The sequence below is a fragment of the Zootoca vivipara genome, chromosome 10, assembly GCF_963506605.1.
Source record: "Zootoca vivipara chromosome 10, rZooViv1.1, whole genome shotgun sequence".
NCBI classification, from domain to species: domain Eukaryota; kingdom Metazoa; phylum Chordata; class Lepidosauria; order Squamata; family Lacertidae; genus Zootoca; species Zootoca vivipara.
Genome location: NC_083285.1, coordinates 39,690,117 through 39,706,022, shown reverse-complemented (window position 1 = coordinate 39,706,022; position 15,906 = coordinate 39,690,117). Strand labels below are relative to the sequence as shown.

At 42.4% G+C, this 15,906-nt stretch overlaps 1 protein-coding gene across 1 annotated transcript in view; it reads right to left on the bottom strand.

The window, feature by feature from the left end:
• Positions 1-4,809: 4,809 nt before the first annotated feature.
• The window catches only part of LOC118090813 (uncharacterized), a 34,576-nt gene continuing 23,479 nt past the window's right edge, over positions 4,810-15,906 (bottom strand). The window contains exons 11-19 of the mRNA XM_035127048.2: positions 13,672-13,957; positions 13,236-13,387; positions 10,974-11,063; positions 10,215-10,500; positions 9,556-9,710; positions 7,750-8,035; positions 7,080-7,231; positions 6,003-6,046; positions 4,810-5,603 (exon numbers count right to left, since the gene is read on the bottom strand). Coding sequence (XP_034982939.2) covers positions 6,009-6,046; positions 7,080-7,231; positions 7,750-8,035; positions 9,556-9,710; positions 10,215-10,500; positions 10,974-11,063; positions 13,236-13,387; positions 13,672-13,957 — 1,445 coding nt within the window. The 3' untranslated portion in view covers positions 4,810-5,603; positions 6,003-6,008. The remainder of the gene's footprint in view (positions 5,604-6,002; positions 6,047-7,079; positions 7,232-7,749; positions 8,036-9,555; positions 9,711-10,214; positions 10,501-10,973; positions 11,064-13,235; positions 13,388-13,671; positions 13,958-15,906) is intronic.

The following is a 15,906-nucleotide window of genomic DNA, read 5'->3' as shown; positions in this document are numbered from 1 at the left end:
CCCTCAAAGCAGGAAAGTACTACTCCTCTGGTAGAAGAAATCTCCATGCACTGTGAAAGTGATGTAGACTAGAGCTTAGAAAAGAGAATGAGTGCTTTTCCTCTTCTCCCTCTGTTGCGTGAAGATGCCAGCACACAGGGAGCTGTTCAGGATCTTTTGTCATGGAACTGTGCCTGATTCCCCGTGGCTAATGCTCCACAGCCTTACCTGCTGTCTAGCTTGAACAAATCAGTTATGTTAACACAGTGAAGTTTGCGGAAAAAAGGCTTCCAACTCAGGAAAGCCCAAGAGTCCAGTCTTGTGCCCTGAGGGGTTGTTGTTTTTTGCCATTTGTCTATACCTGTGATGTATATGACTATAATGATTTAACCTTATGTGCCATAATGTTTTTTTAACATGTTTGTTTACTTTTGATTTCAGGCTTTAACCTGTATTTGGTTTACCAATAAAATTTGGTTTGATCCCTACACAAATCCGGAGCGGAGTCTCTAAGATGGTTGCATGGCACCTTGTATTCCTGCTTCTAGCAACTCTTGCAGGCAGTGGAGAGACATGCCTGAATCCAAAGCTGTAGCCAGTGCTATTTCTCTAGAAAAAGAGGTGCAGGAACTCCGCAGGAACGCCTTACTTGTTCTCCTATAATGGTAATGGCGCCCACCTGAGAGGTGCCAGAACTGAGTTCTGGTGAATTCTGGCTAAAAAAAAAATCCCTGGCTGTGTTTACGGGAGAAGCAAGACTTTCTGGGGTGTTAATGCTGTCAGGCCCTCCATCACACGCTAAGGTTACCAGATTTTTTTTTCAATGAAGCCGGGGACACTTTTTGACTTCAATGGATTTTGTATGGGGACTGATGTGTAAATCCGGTGACTGCCCCCAGGAAATGGGGACATCTGGTAACCTTATCATAGGCTCAGGTGGTTACAAGAATGCAAAGAGATGAGGTGGAGCGGCTGACAGAGTGGTGCAGAGTTAGTAACTTGCTCATAAATACAAAAAAAAAACAAAGGAGCTTGTGGTGGACTTTAGGAGACAGAGGAACAAGGTCCAGCCACTTTTGATTGACGGAATTTGTGTGGAGGGGGTAACAATGTTTAGATTTCTAGGCATTGAGTTACAGGAGGATCTGTCCTGGAGTGCTAATACAAGGGGGCTTGTGAAGAAGGCGCAGCAGAGACTGTATTTTTTGAGAATTTTAAGGAAAAACCATCTTCCACAAAAGCTGCTGCTTACCTTCTATCACTGTGCCATACAGAGCTTGCTCACGTATGGTTTATGTGTGTGGTACAGAAGCTGTACTTCTCAGGATAGAGCAGGGCTGTGCAGAATTATTAAAACAGCAGAGAGCATTATTGGCTGCTCACTCTCCACCTTAGAACAAATCTACACCACCAGGTGCCATAGAAAAGCACTAGATATATCAAGAGATCCAACGCACCCTGTTTGAGCTCCTGCCATCGGGACGGAGATATAGAACAATGCAGGCAAGAACGAGCCGTCTCAGGAACAGTTTCTTCTCTAGAGTGATTTTGGCCTTAAATGGAAAGTCTGGACTTTGAAGTCATCTTATTTTACTTGTTATTTTGTATTATATTTACTGTTTTTAATTAGGTTTTGTAATTTTGGATTATGCGGAATGCTTTATCTGAGTGGATGTAGCAACCGAGTAATTTTGTTGTTCCCGCAAGGGGACAAGACAATAAAGATATCTTATCTTAGGTTGTACCTATATATGTAAATAAACCATATATCCTAAAGACACTAGTGTCTTTGCTGTCCCTCATTCTGGGGAAATCAAACCCGGGGTAAGTACCTAGAACTCCTGGAATCTTGCACTGCTCATAGATTGGGGTGGTGTGCAACAGTATATTAGGCAAAATGACATACAAAGATGTGCATATTAGGAGAAATTCATGCAAAAATGTTGATGGATTCTTCTGAGGACTTGGTTTTTTTTAATTATCAGAGTGATGCGAAGATCTTAAATTAACAGAACCGCCAACAGGCAACACTGTATAAGGGATACACATGGACCAGACCCCCAACACAGCAAGGCCCCAGCAAGGGCAAGTCAATAAAACATCTATAAAGAAAGCTAGAAAGCAAAATGTGGAGGCAACAATTAGGGAGATATAACTGCCATTGCCAAGAATGCTCAATAATTTAATCTCTGTTGTTAAGCAATCAGAGGAAGGAATGCTGACCACCCCTACCTGGGACTCCCAGACAGGCCTCCCAGGGTGGCAGAAAAAAAAGAGGAATATCTTGTTATTGCTGTTGGGCGGCACCAGAGGAAGAGATTAGCTGTATGCATGTTTAAGTGCAGTCCTGCATGTCCACATTATTTCATTCACTCACCAAGTGTCCTGTCTTTACAGTGGAAAACACAACTGGCTGGTTTTGGTATGATTTAAAGGTAAAGGTAAAGGGGCCCCTGACCATTAGGTCCAGTCGTGACCGACTCTGGGGTTGCGCGCTCATCTCGAATTATTGGCCGAGGGAGCCGGCATATAGCTTCCAGGTCATGTGGCCAGCATGACAAAGCCACTTCTGGAAAACCAGAGCAGCACATGGAAACGCTGTTTACCTTCCTGCTGTAGCGGTTCCTATTTATCTACTTGCATTTTGACATGCTTCCGAACTGCTAGGTTGGCAGGAGCTGGGACCAAGCAACGGGAGCTCACCCCACCACAGGGATTCGAACCGCCGACCTTCTTATCAGCAAGCTCTAGGCTCAGTGGTTTAACCCACAGTGCCACCTGTTACTTGCAGGTAAATGAATAAACGAGGTTTCTCAGCTACCTAGTGTCCAGCCCACCCAAATGCAATTTTCCAGGTTAGCCACACAACCACTACCCATCTCCTTGTCATCACTGGGCTACCATTGATTAATATGCAGTAACCACAAAACATTAATGTAAAATTTTAAATGAATCAGCAAATGCAGCAATAAAATCATTGCACACTTTAAAGTTACAGAAAGTTAAAATTCTTATTTAAAAAATCATCAAGGTTAACAAAATTTCTTTCTGAATGTGTTTATTTTGCTGACAGTTCTGAAACTGCACACATTTGCTGCTTCCTGTTGTTTATTTGTACAGTGGTACCTCTGGTTAAGAAATTAATTCGTTCCGGAGGTCCGTTCTTAACCTGAAACTGTTCTTAACCTGAAGCATCACTTTAGCTAATGGGGCCTCCTGCTGCCGTTGCACAATTTCTCTTCTCATCCTGAAGCAAAGTTCTTAACCTGAGGTACTATTTCTGAGTTAGCGGAGTTTGTAACCTGAAGCATCTTTAACCCGAGGTACCACTGTATTTTATTTTTCAGCTCAGGAGCTCAAGGCTGTGTACCTTGCTCTCCCCTCTTTTTAACTTTGCAACTGCCCCATGAGACAGACTAGGATAATTTTATATATCTACATAAGCATCAGTTCTTGCCAATGGACAGAATGGGTGGATGCCAGGGCCCCAGTCAACATGCAGTCAACTGGCCTGGGAAATCCAGTGTTGGCATCACTGGAACTTCAGAAGGGAAGAAGGGAAATCTGAGAGAAACTAAAATGGACAGATGCACCCATTCCTAAACAGCTATAAGACCATGTTCCCTGTTTTCCAACCCAAGAGTAAAAGCAGGGTGGGAGGCATGCAATATATTTTATCTTGCCTAGCTAAAGACAGCTGAAACTCTGCTGCCTGGTGGTTTTTGGAAGGCTGTCAATATCCATCCAACTTTTTCTGCAACAGAGTTCAAGGCTAGCAGCTTCAGTTCCTGAAAATCAACATTATTTGACTGTAGCAATATTTATTCAAGGCCGAAAGATGTAATCTAATCTGGAAAATAGGACAGCCTTGGGAACAGCCTGATGGACCTGTTTGTAAGTTTTGAACAAACTCAATCAGCTTACAAGAGAGAGAGAGAGAGAGAGAGAGAGAGAGAGAGAGAGAGAGAGAGAGAGAGAGAGGAAAAAGAAAGAAAGAAAGAAAGAAAGAAAGAAAGAAAGAAAGAAAGAAAGAAAGAAAGAAAGAAAGAAAGAAAGAAAGAAAGAAAGAGTGTCTCCATTATCAGATCAGTTGGCAGCTTTGTGCAACATGGCCATAAAGGAGGAGGAATGACAGTTGAATGGCAGTAGGAAGCAAGCAGTACAATCTGTGATCTCAAAAACCCATTGCCTACAGTAACCTCCTCCAACCAAGCTGACTGGGGCTCCTGGGGTTGTAGTTCAACATCTGGACGACACCCAATCAGGAGAGTCTGGTCCACAGTGAAGCTCAGTGGTACAGCCAAACCCTTACCTCACCTGTTGGACAGAATCACCATTTTGTTCATTCCAGATGTGTTTTTGCCACAACAGAATAACATGGTTGGTTTTCTCCCATATATATTCTACATGGAAATAAAGCCTATGGGCCATGCTGTGGTTTCACATGTTCCATCTCTGTTACAGTACATTCATATATTGATCCAAATGGACCCATTGGTCTGACTCAGTCACGGAGGCCTTTCAAATCTGAGATTGCTTCCCAACAGCTTTTACTGATATGTTTGCCATTTTTACATTGTTTCCACTGGGTATACCACCACATTGAAAAAGTGAGAGTTATAACTATGTAAATAAATAAAGTATGTAAGACAAATAACGGAATATGTCGAAACAAAATTAAAAAATTCCTTCCAGCAGCACCTTAAAGACCAACTAAGCTTTTATTTTGGTATGAGCTTTCATGTGCATGCACACTTTTTAAATTTTGTTTCGACTACGTCAGACCAACACGGCTACCTACCTGTAACAGACAACATATCCAGCCACATAGAGTTGCAAGTTCTACTGTTTATTTGGGATTTTGACCTGTACATAAATAGCAGGTGGGCTTAGCAGTCATGGAAGGAGTTGTCATCCCTCTGGGTGCAGGTTCTTCTAGACCAGGCACCCCCAAACTTCGGCCCTCCAGATGTTTTGGACTATAATCCCCATCATCCCTGACCACTGGTCCTCTTAGCTAGGGATCATGGGAGTTGTAGGCCAAAACATCTTGAGGGCCGCAGTTTGGGGATGCCTGTTCTAGACAGCCAACCAGGGTTGTTCCTTGTTAGCACCTACTAACGATAATTTGTGGTGTCTTTCTACAAATGTATGGGCTCTTGGTTTCACAATTTCTGCTGTCCCATGAAACAACATACTGCAACATTTCTGCTGTCCCTGGACAACATACTGCAAACAATATTAAACATGCAATACAGGTTATTAAAACTAATAATTAAAATATTAACTGTCTTCTGTCTTATTAGAAAAGTCCACGGCCTTTTAAGGCTAGTTCACACATTCATGTGGGGTGACCACAGCCTCAAGTATTTATTTTCTTTTTAAATAATATATACTGTATATTCCTCCTCTGTATGAATTATCCAAGATTATCTACAATACACAAGGACAACAACAGCAAACAATACAAACAAAAACACACAGGGGTTTCTACCTAATAAAATAAACTCAAGAGAGATAACGATATGAAATTCAGTTAGGAGCAATCATTGGCAAAGCTTGCAGAGTGGAAAATTGTCTTCTTTGCCTAGCTGAAGCAATAGAACATTGCCAGGTCTTCTTTGCTATATGGAAGGATACAAAACAGCTGTCACACATTAAAACCATGGACAGATTTATATCACCATAAATGTATATATCACCATAAACACAACATTTGAACATAGAGGCAGTTCTCTGATTCAGCTCCTGAGGTCTTTGTTCCTATACGGAAGGATGTGACTGTACTCAGACCTGCATAGCCTAAAACTCCACTTCCTATAGGTTGGTAGCTCTTAAGCATGTGAAATAATGGTGCCCATTTGAAGCAAGCCTCCCTGCCAAATTTTGGGGGGGGATCTGTCTGAGTGGAGGCCCAAAACTTTCAGTCCACGGCAGAGTTCAGAACAAGTCCTTGTAGACCTCTGCAAAAATTGCGGGGGCAGATCTTTGAGATCTGTGAATTTGAAGAGAAATGAACTTACTTTCAATTATGCTTCTTCCTTTTCAGATGGGATGTCTGGATGTCCTGCAGAATTCAAGATGGGAAGATGATTATATGTGTCTACATCCAAAACAAGAAGAAGTGTCCAATTCTGACAACATTGAGCTTCCTCAGATGATGAGGGGAAAGAGTCCCTATCTGCCCAATCTCCACCTGTCTCCTTAGGGTGGCTGCTTTCTGGCTGTTGGGATAAAAGTCCCTGTTCACATTTACAGTTTCTGCATTCCAAATGGGTATGTCTTGACTAAAAGCACAATTGTTTTAGAACAGTTTAGTGCTGAACTCATAAAAAGGTAAAGGGACCCCTGACCATTAGGTCCAGTCGTTACCGACTCTGGAGTTGTGACGCTCATCTCGCGTTATTGGCCGAGGGAGCCGGCGTACAGCTTCCAAGTCATGTGGCCAGCATGACAAAGCCACTTCTGGCAAACCAGAGCAGCGCACGGAAACGCTGTTTACCTTCCCGCTGTAGCGGTACCTATTTACCTACTTGCACTTTGACGTAATTTCGAACTGCTAGGTTGGCAGGAGCTGGGACCGAGCAACGGGAGCTCACCCCGTCGCGGGGATTCGAACTGCCACCCTTCTGATCGGCAAGCCCTAAGCTCTGTGGTTTAACCCACAGCGCCATAAATGTCAGTAATGCTGAGCCTGGTGCTCAGTTATTACCAAATGGGGATAGGCATCAATTGGACCACTAAGGGCTTATCCACATTTCTTCTCATCCCATTGCTTTCCCCCAGGGAAAACCACTCTTTAGTGCTCAGTCAGACCAAATGGCAACTTGGGTTTTCCCTGGAGTGCCATTTGTTCCAATCTATTGCTCTCGGAAAGGAGCAGGACAAGGGGAAAACAGCCCATACCCATGCCTAGAAAGTGCAGGTCCACTGCCAATCAAACCTTGCTTTCTAGAGACCACACCAGCAGAAGTGTGGGCAAACTCTAAGATGTTACATTACTCCACAGAAATCACTATCTCTGCAGAACCAAAACGTCTCCAAGAAAGGGTAGCTGCCATGCACGTCAGATCTGATATCCGAGAAACCTTTTTACTCACCAGATGAATCCACCTTCACACCAAACACTTGGACTTCACACAGGGTGAGATACTGAGTGTCTGGGATGGTCAAAGTTACGTACTGCCCTTTGAATCCTCCACAATTGTAATTGCGGGTCTCTCCAGCACCTAGTGAGGTGATAGTGGCACACCTTGAAAAAGAAATCCATTCATATTTATTAAAATTAGGTGACTGAAGGACACCATCAACTGCAACATGATTTATGCCAGGAATGGCTAACCAGTGGACCTCTAGATGTTACATGAACCCAACTCCCATCAGTCATAGAATCATAGAATTGTAGAACTGGAAGGGACCGCAAGAGTCATCTAGTCCAACCCCCTGCAATGCAGGAATCTTTTGCCTATTGTGGGACTCGAACCCAAGGCCCTGAGATTAAGAGTCTCATGCTCTAACTGACTGAGTCCCTGGCCAAAGGTCAGGGGTGATGGGAGTTGTAGTCCAGTCATATCTGGATGACCACTGGTCAACCTGATCCACAATGGGGGGGGGAATAAAAGATACAGATGAATAGTGGAAGATCATTGTATTACACAGATATATATTTTTTTATATCTGTGGTTCTGCGTTTTCTCATCTTTCCCATTGTATTGTCTTCTCTGTGCCTTATTCTTGCGATCCCCTTGAGAACATTAAACCAGCAGGTACCTCGGATTTGCAGAACCGCCATTCTCAAAGGAGTTGCCAATGCGGATTTCAGCCCCATCCAGCCGGTCTGCACAACAGTCTTCTCGATTGGTGATGCTTATGCTAGACACATCAAATTCTCCCTTCAAGTCCACTGCCCACCATGGATTCGGCTCTCTATCCGTGTGAGTGCATGATTTACGCAAAAAATTAGTGGAGGTGGACCCATCAATGGCATTCTTTGCAACTCCTAGTCGGTTGTAGGTACTGGACTGGGATGCCTCACCTTTGAGGGCCACATTGGGAACTGCAGGAAAGGAAAAGTAATGCTCACACAACTAAACAAGAAAACTGGTTCTGGGTTTCCACATATTGATTGAACAATGCAGTGTCATTATCTCAGCTTTGTCACACCCACTAGTGTGGATGCAACATAGCAGACTGCACGCGCACACCACACACACACACACACAATTCAACTTGTAGCTCTCAGTAGAGATACAAATGATTGGACAGCAACATGAGTCGCCAATCTAGATGTGCCCATGGTATGGTCATCTGCTAACTGGCCCTTTTCCCTTGGTTAATAGTGTGTTTGAGTGTGTGTAGATGAGACAGAGATAGAGATATTAAAGCTTTATTGTTTTTAGTGATATTTCCCCCAATGTTTTTACCGGTAGCTGTTCCTATTTTACATGTAAGCCACCTTAATTCCCTGTTAGGGAAAAATAAATAGGATAGATGATTAGATAATAGATAGATGATAGATAGATAGATAGATGATAGATAGATAGATAGATAGATAGATAGATAGATAGATAGATAGATAGATAGATAGATAGAGATAGATAATAGCTAGATTGATAAACAAATGTCACAAGGCTAATGGATATTGTTATAAAAATATTCCTTCCAGTAGCACCTTAGAGACCAACTAAGTTTGTCATTGGTATGAGCTTTCCTGTGCATGCACACTTCTTCAGATACACAATAAACACTGTGTATCTGAAGAAGTGTGCATGCACATGAAAGCTCATACCTATGACAAACTTAGTTGGTCTCTAAGGTGGTACTGGAAGGATTTTTTTTATTTTTTTGTTTTGACTACGTCAGACCAACACGGCTACCTACCTGTAACGGATATTGTTATGTGCACCCCAATCTCCAAGCAGCAAGAGACTCCAGGTGTGCTGCCACTTACCCAGGTTTCAATTTCCTTGGAATGAAGATCTTTGGAGACTGTGATTTCTTTAGGATATATGGTTTATTTCTAAATATATACAACCAGAGCACAAGACAGAGGCCTCCACAGCATTAACATTCCAATAGATGTTTCCTTCCATTAGGTTTCCAGGGAAAACCTAACTCCGTTTTGGGTCCAGCACAAAGCACACATGTCTCTTTGTGTCCATCTTCCAACAGCACCCAAAACTCACATGTTTACAAAAGTACATGCATTGTCCCTTTTGCAGGTTGTGTTTTCTACAGATCAGTTACATTTGTTGTGAGACATAAGTCTTTCTAATATGAATGTCAGGACTTACATGGCCCGCTAAGGCCATTACCTGAACGGAGTAACTAGTTTGACTGGTTTCCTTGTATAGAGTCTAACCTCATATATGCAGAATCAACAATATTGAAGGGAATCATCAACCAGTCTGAGCCCTCAAAGCAGTAACAATATATTCCAGCCTAGAGTACTGAGAACTTTGTATTTCAGACCCCTGAAAGTGCCCATACCCAGCTCAGACAACTGTTTCTCCAGCAAAAAGTAATTATGCCAACAAATACCAACTCAGGTATTTGTTGGGAAATTTTTATACATACCTGTGGGAGCTCTCCTGTGACCAAAAACTTGAACTTCACAGAGGGAGAGATATTTGGCTTCGCCTGGAATGGTAATAGTCACATAGCGTCCCAGCATTCCTTCACATTGATATTTTTTTGTTTCTCCCAAACCCAATGAAGTGATGGTGGCACACCTTGAATGGAAGCCAGTATGTTAGCCTTAATGAGAGATTTAAAGAATACAATCAGCAACAAGTTCAATATCTGGCAGTGGGTGAAGGGCAAGCATGGGCAAGGTCTTATGCTAATGAATGCTTTATCCAATATAGGGCAAGGATACCAGTCAATTCACTAGTCCAATACTGTCACTTAGCACGTCACTTAGCCAGTAAACTGACCAAGTATTATTTGGCTTTGCTTTTTTGCAGTCTTCAGATGAGGACTAGACCATGTGAAAAATGAACATAAGATTTAAGCTGCAGTTCATTCATTTTCAGCTTTGTATTCTTGTTATTAAAAAAAATAGCTAGTCTACTGTAAATTGTGAAAGAGTCTTGCTTATTCTTCTAATAAAGTTAATGCTTTAAGAAATACTTAATCATTGCTTTACTGTTTTTGATTGGCCAGTTGACTAAATCTGACCAGTCAAATGCCCAGTCCTAGACCTGGCATCCTTGGGTAGCTGGCATTGGCAATACCTGGGATTTCTGATGCCTCCTTCATCATCTGACTCCCCAACTCGAATTTCAGCGCCATTTATCCTTTCCGAACAACAGTCCCCCCGATTGGTGATCACTACACTGGACACATCAAATCTTTCCCTAAGGTCCACTGTCCACCACGGATTAGCTTCTTCTTGGGTGTGAGTGCAGTGTCCACGCAAATAGTCAGCAGACGTAGAGCCATCATTGGCATGCTCAGCAGATCCCAGATCATTGAAGATGCTGGACTGGAATGCCTTTCCTTCAAGAGCTGCATTGTAGACTACAAGGGGGGGGGGGAACCAAAGGAAGAGAGGTGTTTCAACTAATAAACAGCTTAGCAAAACTATCCAGAAGGAAAGGGAACTTGCAAAGTAGGCTCTCAAATATTGGTGGAATGAATAATTAACATTTGGGGGATCTGTGCACACCAGGGCATTGCATCCATGCATACATGAGCCATTGTTTCTCTGTGTGTATTTAAGCACTTCTGTCCACACGAGGGCTTTTCCTTTATGCCACCCAAATGTCATGTTCCTATCCACAGTTGTAGGAACTGCTTGATAGGATGTACTTAGGGAAGAGTGGTTTATTATATCAACAGTAATATTTTAACATTGGCTCTTATAAATCAAGTGTCCTCTGTGTGAGCATACAGGAACTCTGGGGTAAGTTTCCTATGCAATCTGTAAGAAAAATACATTTACCACCAGGTCTGATCATTCACATCCATCTTCAGTACAAGGGTCAGCTTACCCGTTGTATAGGGTTGCCACTTCTCTTTTGCTTCTTCCCATGGCTGTTTTGGTTCTCTTGGCTTTTCCCATTGTTCAATTGGTGAAGAAACTAGTGGAAGAAATAAATGCAAGCAAAAGATTAGCAATATATGACAATGATTCCAATCTGGGCGCTTTGTTGTATTTCTAAGCAAACATACCAGGAAGCAAGCGTGAATGAGTTCAGTGTGAATCCAGCTCCAAGGAGCAAATTGAGTTCCAAGGAAAAAATGAACTTCAACTCCCATCATCCCTGGCCATTGGGCATGCTGGTGGGGGCTGATGGGAGTTGGAGTCCAATAAGATCTGAAGGGTCCCAGGTCACTGCCTTAAGGATTGCTGGGTGGGAAGGAGGGCTGTGCCCTAAAAGATGAAATGAGGTGCCTTATAGAGGCTTAGGAACAAGAGGGACAAGTGTAGAGTTGCTGGAAGTGTTTGGTGAGGTGAAGAAGACCAAATTTACCATATTGATTCAAACTAATCAGCTAAATAAATACTGGTTGTTCATGTCTTCTATATAACGTTTTAGGCTTTTGGAACACATGAATGTGAGGATCATTGACAGACCTTCTGCTTCTTGCCTAGTTCCAGATGAGGTCTCTTTTTCATCTCCTAGACAAAACATATATTGAATGACAAAGCAAGATTTCCTATGTGATTAAAAATATCTGAGCCGTGTCAAATCATACTAAAATAAAACAAAGCATACTTGGTTGATGGTGATCACTGGTTTCACAAACCCCCAAATAGCACAGAACTCGAGAAGAATTTTGTCAGTGTCCCACAGGAATGTCAATGAATATAATGGGTATGGGGAAAGGGAAGAACAGGTGTAAACATTCTAGACTGAGTCAACAATCGAACTCTGAGCCTTGTCTTAACTAAAGTTGCCAGGTTTCTAGTGCAGCCTGTGAGAGATTACAAACAGGAGGCCCCAAAAGAAGAAAAAATCCAGGATGCTGGCCCCTCAGTGAGAGAGAGGGATCGGGCTCCTGGTAAAACCAACCAAGCAGTGGTAAAGGACAAAGATTTGCCCTGGGATCGAGCCCCCCTAGTGAGAGGAGGGAGGCGAATCCCAGGCAACAGTTCAGTTACATGGGAGGGCAAGAAAAGGAAAAGATGGAGGTGGGAGGGAGCTAAGAAACTGCAACAACAGAAGAAGGGATGGGGAGAGGAGGGTGGGCTGAAGTGGTTCAGGGATGGTGTGGGTTGAAAGAGAAGTGGCATTCTGATTGGGATGGATTATATGGTTTGAATTTGGACTGTATGAAGGACTGTCAACTAGAGAATTGCTAACCAGGGGATAGAGGGGGGTAGTAGGAATTGTAATAGGTTAGAAATAAGTTGTTGATTGAAATTGGTTAGAGTATTTTAAGGGGGGGGAAATAGGCTAAAGGAAGCTAGTAGAGAGTTGGAAAATTATGAAATGGAATAATGAAATATAAGAATAGGGTTTTAATAAGAAAGAGATGTATATTGGAAGTGAGATTGGAATAAAAAACAATAATAAGTGACTAATATAAAGGAATTGTAATGAATTGTAATTGGACAATGATTATGTGTATTATGTAATATGATTATAATTTGAAAGCTGCGCAAATTGGGACATCATAAAGGCTCGGAAAGGGAGGGACGGGGAAGTCGAAATTATGTTATGAAATGAGTTTATATAATGATTGTTTATTTTTTTTCTTTTTATTGTCTTGTTGTTTTTGCTTTTGTAACTCTTTTTTCTTTTTTATTATTTTTTTGCTATTTTGGCGTGTTCTGTTTTTGTTTGAAAATCCAATAAATATATTTTTTTTAAAAATAAAGTTGCCAGGTTTCTACTGGTAAAGCTCTCTTGCCTCTAGGAGAGCAGGGTAGAGGTTTACCGGCACAGCTTTACCCTCAGGGCATCAGCATCTTATTCATGAAGATGTTAAAGTCATCTATATGTCGTCCGTTGTAGGGCAAGTGAGCATGGCTTTCCAAACAGGAAGGCCTAGCCAGCCTATAAAGGCCTATGGGCTAAAGATTCCCCACCTCTGGTGTACATCATCACTTGATACTGCAGCTATTAAAAGACAAAGAAGCATATATGACATGAAGCATCCCATAGATGCCATGTCTGCCTTCTCCAGAGCTTCCCCTGCCATTAAAGACTTCCTGGCCTAGACATCTGCCACCCACTTCTTTCCAAAGACAGCATCGGTCAGCAGCCGACCAAACCACAACATGAGAAGGAAAACTCCGCACTTACACGAGGAAGGTAGCTTTTCACCAAACACTTGAACTTCACACAGTGAGAGGAAACGAATGCCTGGGATGGTGATAGTCACATAACGTCCTTGCATTTCTCCACAGTCAAAAATGGCTGTTGCCCCTGGGGCCAATGACCTGATTGTCGCACACCTTGAATGGAAACCAGTCCGTGTGTTAGTATTAACCAGAAGTCATATTGTAGGTTGGGTGAGGGGCAACATGTCTCTGAGTTACTAGGGACAATGGCTGAAGAGGGCTGTTGTCCTCATGTTCTATATATGGGGTCCCAGCAGGCATGTGGTTGGCTACTACAGAACACAAGGTGCTAGACTATTCAATCTTGGACTTCATCTGATCTAGCAGGGCTCTTCTTAGGATCTTAAGGAAGAAAAGTCAAGTATGATCCGGTCAATAACACCACTCTGTTACCGTACCATGGATTTGTGATTCCTCCTTTTACTGGTGAGCTTCCGATTCGGATTTGAGCCCCATTTATCCGCCCTGCACAGCAGTCTCCTCGATTGGTGATGCTAACCCTGGACACACGAAACTCTTCTGCCAAATCCACTGTCCACCATGGGTTAAATTCTAGTTCTGTGTGTGTGCAGTGGCCACGCATATAGTCACTAATTATAGACCCATCGATGGCATTCTCAGGGTTTCCAAGCGCATTGTAGATACTGGACTGAAATGCTTTCCCTTCAAGAGCCACATTGGGGACTATAAGAAAGAACAGAAAATCGAGAAAAAGTCTTGAAAGTGTTCAGAATCCAATGATCCCAAAATCCCTTATTCCCCATTTGATTATGTACCATTATTATTTTTACTTAGACCATGGAACCCTTTGTAATCATAGGCCATTCATTCATTGTTTTCTTCTGCATATGTTTTATTATTGACTTATTACGTATCCTGTATTTCTTTATTGGCAACTGTGATTATTTTTAAAATAATGCTTATTTCATTTCTTTTTAATGTAACCTGTCTGCATTTAAATCACTGAGCAATGATGAGGAGAATATACGAAATGGATCTGCAATAAATATATGAATGAATTATAAGTGCTAGTCTTATTATCAAAGGAGAGGGCCCATCACTCAGTGGGTAAGCAAATGCCTTGAATTCTCTCTTTTTTTTTTACAATCTATTTTTATTAATTTTCCAATTAAAATACAACTATATCACATCCATTATTCCAAATTATACAAATCCATATCAATTAAACCGAATATTATACCAAATCATATACAATTTTGGAGTTCCCATGCTTCAAAAAATTGGGGTTTTCTCGCAACTGCTTACTGCCGTCTTTATTCTAAAGTCCAAATAGTCACTCATAATCCATGATAGTCTCGATCTTCCCCTGCAATCACTAAAATATTTTCTTCTTTCGTCCATTCATCCGATTTTTCCACCGCTGCTGAAATAAGCATCAAATGAGATTTCCCATATATTCATTCTCCTGTGTGAGTTTTAATCAGTCCGGCCTCCCCCTAAATCCCCATAAATCCTCTTTGTCTGGAGTGCTTTCTTCTTGCGTAGGTCTTTCAACACAAAACAGCGCCATCTTGAAAAGCTCAGATCACTTTCGTTTTCTTCTCGACGTTTTTTTTGCAGACGATCATAGTAAAATTTACAGCTTTCCGGGCATAGGCACAGCTGTCACATTATGTAGAAACTCTTAACAGATTTATAGCTCTCCTTGCCCTATAGCTGAACTTAACTTCAGATCGCTGTTCAAATTCCAAATGCGTCACACCTCATAAATCCAAACGCTTCCAGCCGCACTCCGATTGTCCAGTTGGAGGGGGGGCCCTCTCTTCAACAGTTTTACAGCTTCTAACCATATCATATCAATAGTTTTATAGAGTCTAACTCACACAGTTAAGTTCCATTTCTCATTTGTTCCAAACAAACAGGACATCACGTCCGGGAAGGTATAAAATAACTCGTAGAGTGTATGAAAGAATAAAGAAGACTCACTTCCCTTCTCGTGGCGTCCCAATCAATCTTTCTTGCCGATGATATACTCCCTCACTCCTCACGCTCAGCAGCGAAAATTCCTTGGCAATAAACAGAGCTTCTGCCCTTCCTTTTTGAAGCACGTCCATGAATTTAAGCCCAATTATCTTCTTTAATCATGGAGATCCCGCTACGCAGGTCGGCGTCCGGGGAGCTCCGCTCCTCCATAAGTGCTTTCAGCCCTGGCCCCCCCACCCCTTGAACAGTCGGGGTGGGTTTAGGGGCATCTGCGGGCCTGCGGCCCTCTCCGTAACCCCCGGAGAGGTGGGGAGGTTGCCATTTACTCCCCTAGCAACCGCCAAATTCCTTATGAAGGTCGGAAAGATGGAAAAAGGGTCAGCCATTCCTGCGACCGGAACCGGAACCCCCGCAAATGCCTTGAATTCTCAAGTCCTAAATTCATTCACCAGCATCTCCAGTTGAAGCAGGGATCCATGGCCCTCCAGATTGGTTGGACTCCAACTCCCATCTCCACCAACCACTGTCCAATGGCCAAGGATGGATGGAGTTCAGTAGCATCTGGAAAGCCACAGCTTCCCATGAGTTAAAGGATATCAGGAAGTAGAGCTGAGAATGGCCTTTACTTGTGATTTTAAAGAACTCACATTGCAGAAAGTGCTTAAAAATGGCTCAATCATGCCCAAACT